Source organism: Thalassophryne amazonica, chromosome 15 (assembly GCF_902500255.1).
Source record: "Thalassophryne amazonica chromosome 15, fThaAma1.1, whole genome shotgun sequence".
Lineage (NCBI taxonomy): Eukaryota > Metazoa > Chordata > Actinopteri > Batrachoidiformes > Batrachoididae > Thalassophryne > Thalassophryne amazonica.
Window position 1 is genome coordinate 30,341,435 of NC_047117.1, and position 17,996 is coordinate 30,359,430.

A 17,996-nucleotide genomic window follows, 5' to 3' on the forward strand; every position below is an offset into this window, starting at 1 on the left:
TGCTATTAGACAAACAGCACTGAAAAATTACCTTGTTGGCAAAGATTATTAAAAAGGATGCACTTCATCTGGAATTGTCAATCAATCAATTTTTTTATATAGCGCCAAATCACAACAAACAGTTGCCCCAAGGCGCTTTATATTGTAAGGCAAGGCCATACAATAATTATGTAAAACCCCAACGGTCAAAACGACCCCCTGTGAGCAAGCACTTGGCTACAGTGGGAAGGAAAAACTCCCTTTTAACAGGAAGAAACCTCCAGCAGAACCAGGCTCAGGGAGGGGCAGTCTTCTGCTGGGACTGGTTGGGGCTGAGGGAGAGAACCAGGAAAAAGACATGCTGTGGAGGGGAGCAGAGATCGATCACTAATGATTAAATGCAGAGTGGTGCATACAGAGCAAAAAGAGAAAGAAACAATGCATCATGGGAACCCTCCAGCAGTCTACGTCTATAGCAGCATAACTAAGGGATGGTTCAGGGTCACCTGATCCAGCCCTAACTATAAGATTTAGCAAAAAGGAAAGTTTTAAGCCTAATCTTAAAAGTAGAGAGGGTGTCTGTCTCCCTGATCTGAATTGGGAGCTGGTTCCACAGGAGAGGAGCCTGAAAGCTGAAGGCTCTGCCTCCCATTCTACTCTTACAAACCCTAGGAACTACAAGTAAGCCTGCAGTCTGAGAGCGAAGCGCTCTATTGGGGTGATATGGTACTACGAGGTCCCTAAGATAAGATGGGACCTGATTATTCAAAACCTTATAAGTAAGAAGAAGAATTTTAAATTCTATTCTAGAATTAACAGGAAGCCAATGAAGAGAGGCCAATATGGGTGAGATATGCTCTCTCCTTCTAGTCCCCGTCAGTACTCTAGCTGCAGCATTTTGAATTAACTGAAGGCTTTTTAGGGAACTTTTAGGACAACCTGATAATAATGAATTACAATAGTCCAGCCTAGAGAAAAATAAATGCATGAATTAGTTTTTCAACATCACTCTGAGACAAGACCTTTCTGATTTTAGAGATATTGCGTAAATGCAAAAAAGCAGTCCTACATATTTGTTTAATATGCGCTTTGAAAGACATATCCTGATCAAAAATGACTCCAAGATTTCTCACAGTATTACTAGAGGTCAGGGTAATGCCATCCAGAGTAAGGATCTGGTTAGACACCATGTTTCTAAGATTTGTGGGGCCAAGTACAATAACTTCAGTTTTATCTGCGTTTAAAAGCAGGAAATTAGAGGTCATCCATGTCTTTATGTCTGTAAGACAATCCTGCAGTTTAGCTAATTGGTGTGTGTCCTCTGGCTTCATGGATAGATAAAGCTGGGTATCATCTGCGTAACAATGAAAATTTAAGCAATACCGTCTAATAATACTGCCTAAGGGAAGCATGTATAAAGTAAATAAAATAGGTCCTAGCACAGAACCTTGTGGAACTCCATAATCTATTAGACAAATATGATTCAAACCACCGCAGCGCAGTGCCTTTAATACCTATGGCATGCTCTAATCTCTGTAATAAAATTTTATGGTCAACAGTATCAAAAGCAGCACTGAGGTCTAACAGAACAAGCACAGAGATGAGTCCACTGTCCGAGGCCATAAGAAGATCATTTGTAACCTTCACTAATGCTGTTTCTGTACTATGATGAATTCTAAAACCTGACTGAAACTCTTCAAATAGACCATTCCTCTGCAGATGATCAGTTAGCTGTTTTACAACTACCCTTTCAAGATTTTTTGAGAGAAAAGGAAGGTTGGAGATTGGCCTATAATTAGCTAAGATAGCTGGGTCAAGTGATGGCTTTTTAAGTAATGGTTTAATTACTGCCACCTTAAAAGCCTGTGGTACATAGCCAACTAACAAAGATAGATTGATCATATTTAAGATCAAAGCATTAAATAATGGTAAGGCTTCCTTGAGCAGCCTGGTAGGAATGGGGTCTAATAAACATGTTGATGGTTTGGATGAAGTAACTAATGAAAATAACTCAGATAGAACAATCGGAGAGAAAGAGTCTAACCAAATACCGGCATCACTGAAAGCAGCCAAAGATAACGATACGTCTTTGGGATGGTTATGAGTAATTTTTTCTCTAATAGTTAAAATTTTGTTAGCAAAGAAAGTCATGAAGTCATTACTAGTTAAAGTTAATGGAATACTCAGCTCAATAGAGCTCTGACTCTTTGTCAGCCTGGCTACAGTGCTGAAAAGAAACCTGGGGTTGTTCTTATTTTCTTCAATTAGTGATGAGTAGAAAGATGTCCTAGCTTTCCGGAGGGCTTTTTATAGAGCAACAGACTCTTTTTCCAGGCTAAGTGAAGATCTTCTAAATTAGTGAGACGCCATTTCCTCTCCAACTTACGGGTTATCTGCTTTAAGCTACGAGTTTGTGAGTTATACCACGGAGTCAGGCACTTCTGATTTAAAGCTCTCTTTTTCAGAGGAGCTACAGCATCCAAAGTTGTCTTCAATGAGGATGTAAAACTATTGACGAGATACTCTATCTCACTTACAGAGTTTAGGTAGCTACTCTGCACTGTGTTGGTATATGGCATTAGAGAACATAAAGAAGGAATCATATCCTTAAACCTAGTTACAGCGCTTTCTGAAAGACTTCTAGTGTAATGAAACTTATTCCCCACTGCTGGGTAGTCCATCAGAGTAAATGTAAATGTTATTAAGAAATGATCAGACAGAAGGGAGTTTTCAGGGAATACTGTTCAGTCTTCTATTTCCATACCATAAGTCAGAACAAGATCCAAGATATGATTAAAGTGGTGGGTGGACTCATTTACTTTTTGAGCAAAGCCAATAGAGTCTAATAATAGATTAAATGCAGTGTTGAGGCTGTCATTCTCAGCATCTGTGTGGATGTTAAAATCGCCCACTATAATTATCTTATCTGAGCTAAGCACTAAGTCAGACAAAAGGTCTGAAAATTCACAGAGAAACTCACAGTAACGACCAGGTGGACGATAGATAATAACAAATAAAACTGGTTTTTGGGACTTCCAATTTGGATGGACAAGACTAAGAGTCAAGCTTTCAAATGAATTAAAGCTCTGTCTGGGTTTTTGATTAATTAATAAGCTGGAATGGAAGATTGCTGCTAATCCTCCGCCCCGGCCCGTGCTCCGAGCATTCTGACAGTTAGTGTGACTCGGGGGTGTTGACTCATTTAAACTAACATATTCATCCTGCTGTAACCACGTTTCTGTAAGGCAGAATAAATCAATATGTTGATCAATTATTATATCATTTACCAACAGGGACTTAGAAGAGAGAGACCTAATGTTTAAAAGACCACATTTAACTGTTTTAGTCTGTGGTGCAGTTGAAGGTGCTATATTATTTTTTCTTTTTGAATTTTTATGCTTAAATAGATTTTTGCTGGTTATTGGTAGTCTGGGAGCAGGCACCGTCTCTACGGGGATGGGGTAATAAGGGGATGGCAGGGGGAGAGAAGCTGCAGAGAGGTGTGTAAGACTACAACTCTGCTTCCTGGTCCCAACCCTGGATAGTCACGGTTTGGAGGATTTAAGAAAATTGGCCAGATTTCTAGAAATGAGAGCTGCTCCATCCAAAGTGGGATGGATGCCGTCTCTCCTAACAAGACCAGGTTTTCCCCAGAAGCTTTGCCAATTATCTATGAAGCCCACCTCATTTTTTGGACACCACTCAGACAGCCAGCAATTCAAGGAGAACATGCGGCTAAACATGTCACTCCCGGTCTGATTGGGGAGGGGCCCAGAGAAAACTACAGAGTCCGACATTGTTTTTGCAAAGTTACACACCGATTTAATGTTAATTTTAGTGACCTCCGATTGGCGTAACCGGGTGTCATTACTGCCGACGTGAATTACAATCTTACCAAATTTACGCTTAGCCTTAGCCAGCAGTTTCAAATTTCCTTCAATGTCGCCTGCTCTGGCCCCCGGAAGACAATTGACTATGGTTGCTGGTGTTGCTAACTTAACATTTCTCAAAACAGAGTCGCCAATAACCAGAGTTTGATCCTCGGCGGGTGTGTCGTCGAGTGGGGAAAAACGGTTAGAGATGTGAACGGGTTGGCGGTGTACACGGGGCTTCTGTTTAGGGTTACGCTTCCTCCTCACAGTCACCCAGTCGGCCTGCTTTCCCGGCTGCTCGGGATCTGCCAGGGGGTAACTAACGGCGGCTAAGCTACCTTGGTCCGCACCGACTACAGGGGCCTGGCTAGCTGTAGAATTTTCCACGGTGCGGAGCCGAGTCTCCAATTCGCCCAGCCTGGCCTCCAAAGCTACGAATAAGCTACACTTATTACAAGTACCGTTACTGCTAAAGGAGGCCGAGGAATAACTAAACATTTCACACCCAGAGCAGAAAAGTGCGGGAGAGACAGGAGAAGCCGCCATGCTAAATCGGCTAAGAGCTAGTAGCTACGCTAAGCTAGCGGATTCCTAAAAACACGCAAAGTGAATAATGTGTAAATAATTTAGAGGTGATTCAGCAGAAGGAGTGCTTTAGTTAAGGCACGTAAAGATTACACTGGGAAACAAATTGTAATCTAGATAACTAGATCAATCTAACTGCGCAGATTAAACAGCTAACAGATACAGAAAAACACCGCTGTGCTCCGGAACAGGAAGTGATACAATACCGCAGTGAGAGCCAACCACCAGTAGAGGCAAGCAAAAATTGACACAAAAATTTTTGACACAAAAATTGATCACTTTAATAGAGGTATAAAGAAAATTGAATAACAAATAGTTGAAAGGTGTGGTAAATTTTATTTGGCAAATTAAAAAAAAAAATTGATTTCATGAGCACAAATGGGAACTCACAAGGTGAAAGATTCCAAAATACTGAACTGTTGATATCTTGAAAATACATTAAAGTAGTTTGACATCTTTATGGAAGAACTGGTTGAAAATGACCTAATAGTATAATTCTTTATGATGTACTATTTAAGCCACCATTAATAAATTAAATTACATTTTTTTCCTGGGATTTTTTTTTTTAGTCCACCCCTTAAATCCAAACTGGAATGCTTGTGAGATGAAAAACCATAAAGAGTGAGCTGAACTGATGCCTAGTTTTGAAGCAGATTTAGAGAAGAACATATTATGAAATATTCATCAGTGTGACGTAATCCTGACAGGAGGGCCTGCTGAATGTGGAGATGGTAGAGAATGAGGACGAGCTGACGGGGGTGGAGATCAGCTGTCTGAGATTGAAAGGACAGATGATTTACTTGCCAGAGGCGGAGAACATCCTTTTTCTCTGTTCACCCAGGTATGGAGCTATAGTGCAATCTGTCTTAAGAGAAGCACTGGCTGAATGTACGCACCAAAACACAAATACTCATTTACCTACCGAATAGAAGCAGTCAAGATTTCTGGCAAAGCTGCACTTCCTGAAATTCTAAATGTCAATGCGTTGATTTACTTTGAATGTTCACACAGTGATACAAAATAATTCTGTGGAAATGTGTGAACTATATGTATGAGACCCTGTCTATTTTAATGAAAGTTTAGTTTTATATACTGTAAGGATAGTGTTTTGCTATGATTATATTCAGAAAAAACAGAACAACAAAAAATGTTATTAATAAATAAATAAAATTGATAAACAAATTAATAATAATTAGTTTTTTATGGCTGTACATAAAAGGAGAGTTTCTTATAATTATTTCTGTTTTGTATTCAAATTTACACCACTAAGTTTTGGTACTAACGATAATTTACTATGTATGGATTGTGTAATAATAACTTATATTGCAGTTATATTGTAATTTAATATGATTCATTTAATTTGATCTTCATTCAAGTCCAAATTGATAGAAAATTCATGCATGGGAGGGTTATGCAGCCTCCAACACTCTAGCGACAGTATATTAGTTTTGAATGAATTAACAGTTCCACCAGAAAGTATTGGAACTTCTAAGCCCCTTCACTTGTTTTTGTGATTTTCTGAAGGCATTTGTTTTTGACATCAAATGTTGAATACAGAGAGACAGTTCATGTCAGCTTTTTTAAATTATATACATAACCAAATTAATACATAAAAGACTAGATTGTATGATAAAATAAATGAGCAGCACATGTTCATTATTTATTTCTAGTGCAGACTAAAATGCTCTTTGATTGCTCACCTCACATTGACTGTCCATGCCTAATTTATGTCTGTGTCTGTATTGCCCTTTTTTTTTATCTCATTTTTAAAAAGGAGTCTTATAATGTCTTCATCAGATTTTAAAGTTGGAACATGCATTTTAGGTAGCATTAACTGGCCACTGTTACTGTAGGACTGAGACTCAGAGGTGCAGTTAGCCAGAGAACAACTTTAACAAATCATTTTTATCTGCTGTTTCAATTTTAGTTGAAGTTTGTGCGTAATTTATGTCAGAACTGGGGATGTAGTGAAGTCTGTTGTATTCTGTGCTTTTGTATAAAAAAAATGCTCATTCTGCCAGTTTTATTCCTTCAGATATCAGCAAAGGAATTTCAAACTGTATAAAAGTTACAACATGAAGCTGTTTTCTTCTAAGCTGTTTCACAGTGAAATGCAAATCGTTAATGATCTCAGTCAAAGTAAGAGTATTTATTTTGTGTTCACTGAATTAAATAGCTTGCTTGAATGTTTTTTTTGCCTTTAGCATTTGGAAAATGTAAAATGTGTACATCCATGGATAGTCAAACTATTTTAGTTTCTTTTGTTTTGACATCTGTTAGCCTCTTTAGTCCTTTACTGTAGCCAGTCAGACATTCCTAATGATTTATTGTTTACAGGAAAAAAGGATTTAGCAGATTTTGTTCTTAAAGATCTAAGACACTTTGCACAGGATAAGTTCGGCCTTTTCATTCAAGGTTGTGCCTAAGAGGGACTAAAGCAGTGTGAGGAGTCACTGTACAGTGTCTGACTTCACTCCAATAAGACCAAAATTTATCTGGATGACAGGAGGCTGGAAGTAGAGCAGTGATGTCACTTCTGAAATCGTTGACTTGGTTCAGTTTAATTTATCTTGACTCACATAACCGCCATTGTAAATCCAACCTTTATTTGACAGCAATAATGCAGTTTCACAGGGTTAGTTGTGCGTATCTTAAATTGAAAAATGTTTTCATCATGAAAAAGTGATTTTATTTGCTTTTGCATTATTTATTTATTCATTTTTACATGTACCAATTTTAGTAATTTGATAACATTACAAGATATTAGGACAAAATTGTTTGTGGTTTAGAAAAAATACAGTTGGACACAGGTTGACAGTGGTTTTTAATATAACCAGTTGGATCATAAAACTGGAATTGCTACATGTAATTTATTCTGACTTAAGTGAAATAATTCGCTAATCCTCAAAAATTGTTTGCAGCATGGACATTACTGTGAAGAACGCAAGTAAAATAAAGTTAGAATAATTTAAATGAAATCATCTGGGTACTTAATAACACCAGAACCTTTTATTTAAGTTGTTTCAATGTTTTTTGTAAATAGTGTGGTTATGTGTTATTTGCTTTTGTGTCTATTTTTCTGGACTTTGCTTTTGTTTTTAGTGTAATGAACCTGGATGATCTAACAAGAAGGGGGCTGTACCTGAGTGACATACCACTCCATGATGCTACTCGTGACCTGGTGCTGCTGGGTGAACAGTTCCGTGAGGAATACAAGCTGACCCAAGAGCTGGAAATCTTGACAGATCGTCTGCAGCATACACTTCGAGCTTTGGAGGATGAGAAGAAAAAGACAGACAGGTTTGACCTTTTTTTTTATAGATATAAGTTATTGATGAATGTTGGTAAACTGAACATGTGCCATATATTATGAAAGTATGTTGTTCATGTTCTTCTCTTGTGGTCATATGTTGATCATGCCACTATCTGTGGCACGTTGGGGTGTCATTGTTCATTATGTGGCATTGTTTCTTTTCCCAGAAGTGCCACAGCTGTTTTCTAAGCAAGAGAATAATTTTTAATTTCCAGGAGGCCAGTCTAAAGGGGTTGACTGTCTCAGCTTCTTTGAGGTAATCGTTCACTTTGAAAATACGGTGGACTCCAGCTGTGAATCATTAGCTTGGTGTCATTCCCAAAGCATTAAATAGTGACACCTTGTTAGATTCCCTGAGCATCACTACATGCATGCAGAAGGTGCCCTTCAGCATTTGTCCCATTGTCTCTAAAACTCATTCTAAACTTTCAACATTCCATTCCCCGTGTGTCACTGCACCCTACAGATACAAACATATCCATATTATATATAGTATATTTTATCTGAAACCTATATAGATCCTTGACTTTTGATTAGTGGATCCTGTGTCAAGTGACATTCATTATTTGTCCCATTGTGTGGGTAATGGTACCAGCGTTTGCGGTGCATTTTTCTCCCAACCATTTCACACTATTGAACAGTTCCATTAACTTTTCTTAAACATGCTTCAGTGGTGCGAGGAAGCTAAATTTAGTAGCTGCAGTTTTCGTAGGGACATCTTTAGTGGCCACAGAATCTCGTTCTGGCTGGATTCAAGAAAGCAGCTATGTGTTTGCGCACATACTGCTGAGCTCCATCTGTATGTCGGCAGCTCACCTGCCAGCTTGAGGGAACTGCTGGATGGACACAAAGCCTACTCTGCTCCCTGCTTTCATCTTCCTGTACGTCAAACATGGATCTATTTAGATGTCAAATGATACAAATAATGAATGATTATGAGTTCAATGGTACAAATATTTCATGAGGCGAAAGATGGAATGATCCATGAATGGAACATTCCAGCTTTCACTGAATTAAATATTTGCTCTATTGAAATAATAAAAAAAAATTCATTATTTGTTTTATATAACAGCTAAAATAGACACTTGTCATTTGATATTTTATTAATTTGTAAACAACAGAAAAGGGACTTACATTTTGGTATATCAGTGGTGCTTTGATGTCAACAGTCCAACACGAACTGTTCTTCAACAAGCTCCATTTCTTTATACAATCATCAACCTCCAAACCAATGGTATGTGTAATTTCCCTCCATGAAATGCGGGTCATTTAAGCTTCTTTTTTTTTCTAACTCTGTGTTGTAAAGTTGGTGATATTGGCTGACTTTTCTGCCAAACGTATTTGATCCATGATCGAAATGTAATCAGTGGGCACACTGGAAAAAAACCCCACAGCCCTTTGTGGTCTCCGTCCAGCCCAGTTTCATGCTTTTTTCTCTAGTCTAAGTCTTCTGTTTTTTTTTCGTGCTCCCATTACGAGATGATTCAAATTTTCGTGACTGTTTTTTTTTAAACTCAATATTACTAACTCTACTCCTACCCCCAACCCTAACCATGACCACCCCTGCCCCCCCGCTTCACTTTTAAATTTAGTGCAGCCATCACGGAATGAACTAGACTGAATTCGTGCTGCCGTGACGAAAATGAGGCGCTTTTCGTGACAATATCACAAACTAATAGATTAATGTATATTTCGTGTTGCTGAATCACAACATACCGTGACACTGGGTTGTTCCGTCGTGTAGCAGGTACACGGATTCGCAGCCCTGTAGAGCGCTCTAATCTAAAGTGGTTGTCTTTGGTTCGTCACACCCAGGGATATGTGCATTTTGTTAATAATCACCTGCCTCGTTTAGGCACCATTTCTGAGCACGGTTTGAAAAAAATAAACGACAGGCCTTATCAAGGAAATACAGTACCCACTTTCCTCGAATCGGCGAGTGTCAGTGCTGAACTTAATTTCGTAGCTCTGTTACTGCGCAAGTCCAGACTGCTCTGTCTGGTATATGCGAGGGGTTTTTAATGAAAATGCATTGTGATGGGACAGGATGTTTTATCTGATGTGAGTGAAAATCTGTTATACAAAATCCAGTATATATGGTGTTTATTACATAGAAAACCATACAAAAGCATTCAGACTTTTTTTTGTCCGGTGAGTGCAAATATCCAATTTATACGATAATGGTTTGCATATCAAGAGATTGATTAGCATTGAGTTAATGTTTGATATCAGTTTCACATTGTGTCGTCCTCATTATTAGCTTCATTGTTTCCAGATCTGAGGTTTTCACGAGTGTCTACAGGTACTGTACAAGACCTGTAGACACTCCAGCACTCTGAGCAGCTGTGACAGCTACATGTGGTGATTATTCGTATTATATCTTTATTTTGATTTTCTATCTTGATATGTCATATTATTTATATGGAATTTATGTTATTGGTGCACTACATCTATGTCAAGTTCCACAAAAAGATCAGCAGTTTGTGTAATGTTAGATATTTTTAAGAAACCTTTCACAAATGCTCTCATTTAACGCTTACTAGTAGTAGTACTATAGTACATTGTTAATAACCACATGGTGTTACTGGGTCGCAACCTCACAAAGCATTGAACTGTTTGGAGATGAACCATGTAGGTGAAGCCTTATTTTGTCACAGATTGTAGATACAGTTTTTACTGTATATATGCACAGCGTGTGTGCATTACTGTGCATCGTAATACACAGTAATACTCTGCAGACACACAGACTTTATATCTAAGAAGACTCAGATATGCAAAAATTCTTAAAATGACTTTCTCCAAATCCTAAATTTCATGTTTTCTTTTCCAAAGCAAATTTATTTGCAAAGTGAATGGATCTGATTTACCAAGCTATGAGTCTGTCCCTTTTTTGAACAAATGTGAGGCACCAAAAACAGACATGAACAGGTCTCAGTCTTCTATAGTTACAGTACTCTTAAGGACCACTAAGAATCAGACTCTGGCTTACCATGTTGATATTTGCCAAAGATCATCTTCAGTTTTGGAGAATATTCTCAGTTTTCACTCTGACGTTCAGATAACGGTCTGTCATAGTAATTTGGCAGAACAGTGGGTGACAGCTGGAGAGGAGCACGGAGGTGGAAGTCTTTATTAAGACTGCTGTATCCCATTATAGCAAGACTTCCACTCTGCTGTTAGATTCCCGGATGATTATTCTTTACCTTCTCTGCTCTAAGAGTGCCTTGGGTTCCCAACATTGATTAGAATTCTTGGTGACACTGTAAATGTTTAATACAATCAGCACGTTATCATATTTCCAGAGTTTGATGATCCTGTTTTCACGTAATGCTATCGTACATCAATATGTTTCACTTTAAGAATATCACTGAGACTGGAATTGTTACATATAAATGTTTGTGTTCTTGTATGCTGGGTAAACATATAGATTATTGTGTGGTCACAGTTACCTCTGCGTACCATGTGGCCTGACATTGTAATGCATCATGCAAGGTATTTTGCTTTGAAGAGGCAGCCATGATCTAACCAGTTACCATAGAAACACCACCCTTCTATCTGAGAGCAGTTTGCTCAGAGAAATGACCAAAAGGTGGTGGGTGAGCAAATAAAATGCTGATCCAAAATAAGGCAGCCCCGGCCCACTACACGTTTACTCAATATCTTTATTTCTCTGCTTCTTTTCAGATTGCTGTATTCTGTTCTGCCACCGTCCGTCGCCAACGAGCTGCGACACAAGCGCCCCGTCCCGGCTAAACGTTACGACAACGTGACCATCCTCTTTAGCGGCATTGTGGGATTCAATAGTTTCTGCAGCAAGCATGCTTCAGCCGAGGGGGCCATCAAGATAGTTAACCTGCTCAATGATGTTTACACACGTTTCGACATCTTGACAGACTCGAGGAAGAATCCTTACGTATACAAGGTTGGAAAATAAATCGTACCATGGGATTATGAGATGGATTATTGTAATTATAGATATACAAAGAATATATACAGTCTGTGCAGCAAAGCTATAATGCTCAACAGCTTTTATTTATCATGCACTGCACTTAAGAATTGTTTTTAATAATGTTCGCTGTTGGCTCTGTAGCTTAAATCCAGGAGTGAAGCACAGTGGTCCTTATGAGTAATGTTACGTAACAGTCGACATACAAGTGAGCAAGAGTATATTTATATCAAGCAGCATGAGTTTTTCTCCATAAGAACGTAGTACTTAGGCCCAAACGGGGGGTAGTACTCATATAACACAGAGACTTCACTGTTTTAAATGCTGCAGATTTACACTCTAGGCTTTCAGACAAGAATGCACTTTAAGAAGCCTAACAGACCTCAGCATTGCTTGGTCACCAAAAGAAGTAATATTTACTCTCCAAGCTGAATGGCCCGGTGGTCCCGTGATTTTAGGAGGTCTCAGAGAGGCTCTACATGTCTAAAGCTGATGTAAGTGTTTAAGTGTTTATCTCAGGGTGTTTCAGTTTATTTTGAGCTTCACAGTGGCCCAAAAAAAAAAAAAATCTCTTGCACAGTGGGATCTGCTGATTTAACATAAACCTAAGACAGAGAGCCAATCAGGTTTCAGTATTCATGTCTTGCCAGTGTGGCGGATTGACAAAATGCTCTTTTTTTGCACAGGTGGAAACAGTGGGTGATAAGTACATGACAGTGAGTGGCCTGCCAGAACCATGCACACACCATGCCAAGTCTATCTGCCATCTCGCTCTTGACATGTTGGAGATTGCTGGACAAGTCAAAGTTGATGATGAACCCGTGCAGGTGTGATGTGGTTTATAGTCATTTTGCCGAACCTATTCTCATAGAATATTTCCTTTAATAATCTAAAGAGACTTTGTAACAAAGGCCTGGGTGGGCTTTCAAAGCCTGGATCACAGTCTTGATCCAGTGTACTGCAAAATCTCAAATGCCACAATCACTGTATCCTTTGCTTTGACAAAGATTACAACTTTGTTCACAAAATCAAGGTCAGTGAACCTTCACTTGTTGACACACTGATTAAAGTGAAACCTGGACCAACTTAATTGAATTTGTTACACCTAAATTTATTAGGTGTAAAAGCAAATTTGTAATACATGGTTTCAACCATGTTACAAATTTACTTTGGGAAAAACTACTAAATTCAGGTGTAACATGTTAGAGAATTTTTTTTTAAAGTTGAGTCAAAATTTCACATTTTTCAGATGAGATGCACTGACGTTCCAGTACCACCTGTGCACTGAACACAGTAGGAGCAACAATAATGTCCCTTACCAAAAAATAGTACTGATAAGTATATAAAAAGTAAACTAGAAGTATACTTGAAACATACTTGCATATACTACTTTTTGGTAAGGGGTACGTCCTTGAAGGGCGGCGGATTTCTCAAGGAAAAGGTCAGACAATATGCAGCAGGAGAGACACCGCGCCATGTGGAACAGAGCTCACGTGGATGACATGACATTCAGATCGCCTGCTGCGTGTTGTGATCTGATGGTCCGTTTCACCTGGGGTAGTCTGTCAATATGCGTACCGTGCGCTCGCTCACTGCAGCCCATTGGAACAGTGATATATGTTTTTAATGTATGTCTACGTGAGAACAGCAAACACACACGCATGTGTCCATCAAAACACGGTACGTGTCCTGCAGCTGGGATGTCCAGAACCAGAGATCTCAACACCTGCAGCTGTCGGCGGACACACCCCCTATCAGTCCAGCGGACACACCAACACACCATCTGTACATCCATATATCAGCAGCTCATGCAAGTGTGCGCATAGCACGCCGCATGTTTACGGATGGGGGGAGGGCGCAACACACAAGTGAGTCACACGCATGGCACATGTATGTGCAGGGGGAGCCAACACTCTGGCACCTCACGTGTGTTGCTGTTTTGCAAAGCCACACTCGTGGGGCACTTAGACACATTTCACATCCAGCTCAAAAGTGATCATCTGCTCGCTGTTTTCGTGCTAATAGCATGAATGGCCACACATTTTCTAGGTGCTAAACGAGCGGTGTTAGATGTTCGTGTGTGTCACCTGGAATTTGGCGACACCTGTCCCGAGAGGGTTCAATGAGCTCTCACAGCGCACACTCTGTCTTTCAGCCGCTGGTGTGTACATTTAGCTGTAGCAACAGGTGTACATGGTGTTGAAGACAGCTACGATTATACACGTATTGCATACGATTCCTGCTTCAAGTGCAATTCACACGCAATTTGGCCACATTCATATGTTTGAAGGGGCCCTTATGGTCTATTGGGGTGATACAGATCTTCCAAATGGAAACAAAGAGTGCTTCCAGCACCAGGAGAGTAGTATCTCCCCTTTTCAGAAGTTCAGTCCCGGTGCTATCAGGGCTGTGGTTTTATTATTCATTATTGTGGTATTATTATTTCTTATTATGGTTATTTGTTTAATGTTGAACATTCAGTCATCATCTGCAGTTGACTTAGTGCTGATTGCCATTCAACCTTATATGACCAGCACTTATCCACCAGGATCTTCATGAGTGATTTCAGAATGTGTGCATCTCGACATATTTCCACGCTGAAGTAATGAGCATTGATAAGTTGGACAAGAAACAGCAGCCGCTTGTTTAACCAAGTGGTTGAGTTTGTTATTGTATCGATGACTGCTAAGACTTAACTTTGGAAAATCATGTCTGGCTAACAAAAGGTTGTTTATTTTGGGACATGGCACCGGCTTAAGAGTCCAGTATAGCAGCAGAAACAAATTCACATCATCTCATGGTCCCGTGGTTAAAAATAGATTCTCATTTATCTCAGACACTCATGGCCCGAAGACACCGAACACTAAAGTGACTGCAATTTCTACTATAAATGAAAGGTTCACACACAAAACCCAGTATCTCCATTTTTTTGTAATGGAGAAAAATGCAGTTTAAAAAGGAGATTTAAATGAAAATGCATTAGAAAATACAGATTTTGATAAATGAAATGAAAATGGTATGTGCAGATTCTTTACTATTTTGCACATTGATAGCTACCTAAGCAGCCAAGTGTGTGTTAGTCTCAACAAAAAATTTATGGTTTTGGAAATACAGGGTTTTGCAACTGAGGGTTCAATTGCAAAACCCTGAATTTCAAATATTTAATATTAATATCAATAATATTTAATATTAATAGCAATATGTAATATTAAATATTTATATATAGATTCTGCAAAACACCCATATCTTTTCTTTGGAAGTATTATCTTATTGTGAAAAGTGACCAAGAAATTCATCCTGCTGTGTCCCTGGAGTGTTTTTGGTATACACCCACCACATTTTGCACCTTTTCAGTGGATAACTCAAAAAATTGTGCAGAAAGCTGTATCGCAACTAACATTTTAGAATTTGTCACTGTGTGGAGGACAAATATTTTATTTTGTCCTTTATAGAGATGTAACAATTCACTAATATGAATCAGAAAACAGTTTTAAAGTAATGTTCTATTTGTAATTTTCTACCTATTGAGAAGAATTAAACGTCATTTTCTACGTCAATTAAAAGTTGTATTTGTAGTGTAAATCAAGAAAAAATCTGGACCTTCTAAGTTTAGTTTCCTATCAGTTTATGAAAACTGGGGAAGAAGGTACTTCAAAACAACAGCAAAGTCTGGGGTCCCAAACTAAACTATACTTTGTCTGTGAAAGACATTTTTTGTCACAGCTAATGTTTTCAGAAATTTTATTAAGTGACAGAAGTCGTGATAATACTGTAGACGTATACACACATATATGAATGTATGTTGCTGTTCATGCACTGATAAAATGTATGGGTAATGAGTTACAGTTACTTGTTTCTTTCATTTACTTTTACTTAACAGCAAGGAAATTTAAATTGTACAAACTCATGTTTGTGAGTCAGTTCAAATACTGTTCCTTTGTATGATATGTAGAAAGGTAATAAAATACAGTGATAGCACAACAAATTACCTGGTAAGACAGCATGGTGAAACCTGTACAGTTGCTGAGGAGTCTATTCGGCTACAACTGAATCACAACTTGATCACACCATTTTTAGCCCATTTTATATTACGTTTAGTTATGTAGTTTAATTATGAAATTATATATTTTGTTTTCATTTTTTCCCTGTGTCATTAAGTATAAAATATACTTGAAATTCTGGTCTTTCGTGAAATAGCCCATATGCATTTCTATATTTGTAGGTAAGAAGTCTCATTACTGGCATATTCTAATTCATCATGGAAAATGAACGTCTACTTTAAACAAAAAACTATTGGGTTACATTGTGTTGCACCACATCGACTCACCGATTTGTGTCATTGCCCATGTATCGAGATACTGGATTTTCTCATGAAAGAACTATTCACCCTTCTCAGCCTTTAACCCATATTGAATATGGGGATGATTTTTTTTTTTCAGGCTCAAACTGCATCAACTGTCAGCCTGGTTTTAAAGTTAATTATGCCATAGATATTCTCTTCGAGTGCTTTAGCAGTGTAACACCTATGTGTTCTGATGATCAGCGCTGTGCACAGCAGAAGGTTTTAACAAGAACTATGTGGGCACTTATTATGGGTTTTAAGAGTAATTTGGTTTTGTGCTTGGGTTATTTCCAGATTACAATTGGGATCCACACAGGAGAAGTGGTGACAGGGGTGATTGGCCAGCGGATGCCTCGATATTGTCTTTTTGGAAATACGGTCAACCTCACGAGCCGTACAGAAACAACTGGCGAAAAGGGGAAAATAAATGTGTCAGAATATACTTACAGGTAAGAAGAAGTGCGTCTTTGTGTTATCAGTTTTCTTTGTTTCATGTTTGAGGTTTTAGCTCTGGCACTGCTGAAAAGATTTAGTATTAAAGAACAATATCAGGCATGAAGGACAAATTAAAATCCATTTTCAAGAGCAAGCCATGTGTCCACTGTCCTTATTTGTTGGTGAGGCAAAAATCTTGCTGCTGGGTCTTATTGAAAATAAGGCTGTGCAGCATCAGTAATGCTCCATGTTGTTGTGTCACAGGTGTTTGCAGTCTGCTGAGAATGCTGACCCTCAGTTTGAGTTGGAGTATCGAGGCCCCATCACTATGAAAGGAAAGAAGGATCCCATGAAAGTGTGGTTTCTAACCAGGAAGCCCACAGATGCTGAGGCAAACACAGCTAAAGCCTAATGTTTAAACACCAAATGTATCACCTAGTCACCGTGGCACCTGCTGTGTTTAGTAACATTACATTTTTTTCCACACAGCTTTTGATCTGAGGACGTGGACAAGGTGAAGATTAAGATCTAAAATGTTATCTATTCACAGACATGCAGATATTTTAATATAATGTAGCACAGTACAGTTTTTGTGACCTCACCACGCTGTATATTTTAGAAAGTGCAGTGGTGCATATACAACCCCTGGCAAAAATGATAGAATTACCGGCCTCGGAGGATGTTCATTCAGTTGTTTAATTTTGTAGAAAAAAAGCAAATCACAGACGTGACACAAAACTAAAGTCATTTCAAATGTCAACTTTCTGGCTTTAAGAAACACTATAAGAAATCAGGAAAAAAAATTGTGGCAGTCAGTAACGGTTACTTTTTTAGACCAAGCAGAGGGAAAAAAATATGGAATCACTCAATTCTGAGGAAAAAATTATGGAATCATGAAAAACAAAAGAATACTCCAACACATCACTAGTATTTTGTTGCACCATCTCTGGCTTTTATAACAGCTTGCAGTCTCTGAGGCATGGACTTAATGAGTGACAAGCAGTACTCTTCATCAGTGTGGCTCCAACTTTCTCTGATTGCTGTTGCCAGATCAGCTTTGCAGGTTGGAGCCTTGTCATGGACCATTTTCTTCAACTTCCACCAAAGATTTTCAATTGGATTAAGATCCGGACTATTTGCAGGCCATGACATTGACCCTATGTGTCTTTTTGCAAGGAATGTTTTCACAGTTTTTGCTCTATGGCAAGATGCATTATCATCTTGAAAAATGATTTCATCATCCCCAAACATCCTTTCAATTGATGGGATAAGAAAAGTGTCCAAAATATCAATGTAAACCTGTGCATTTATTGATGATGTAATGACAGCCATCTCCCCAGTGCCTTTACCTGACATGCAGCCCCATATCATCAATGACTGTGGAAATTTACATGTTCTCTTCAGGCAGTCATCTTTATAAATCTCATTGGAACGGCACCAAACAAAAGTTCTAGCATCATCACCTTGCCCAATGCAGATTCGAGATTCATCACTGAATATGACTTTCATCCAGTCATCCACAGT

General features: G+C 38.6%; 1 protein-coding gene across 1 annotated transcript in view; it reads left to right on the forward strand.

Moving 5' to 3' along the window:
* gucy1b1 (guanylate cyclase 1 soluble subunit beta 1) overlaps nucleotides 1-17,096 on the forward strand; it is a 77,484-nt gene extending 60,388 nt beyond the window's left edge. The window contains exons 8-13 of the mRNA XM_034187693.1: nucleotides 5,144-5,277; nucleotides 7,539-7,736; nucleotides 11,434-11,671; nucleotides 12,382-12,522; nucleotides 16,332-16,486; nucleotides 16,737-17,096. Of these exons, the coding sequence (XP_034043584.1) occupies nucleotides 5,144-5,277; nucleotides 7,539-7,736; nucleotides 11,434-11,671; nucleotides 12,382-12,522; nucleotides 16,332-16,486; nucleotides 16,737-16,884 (1,014 nt within the window). The 3' untranslated portion in view covers nucleotides 16,885-17,096. The remainder of the gene's footprint in view (nucleotides 1-5,143; nucleotides 5,278-7,538; nucleotides 7,737-11,433; nucleotides 11,672-12,381; nucleotides 12,523-16,331; nucleotides 16,487-16,736) is intronic.
* The last annotated feature ends 900 nt before the right edge of the window (nucleotides 17,097-17,996 follow it).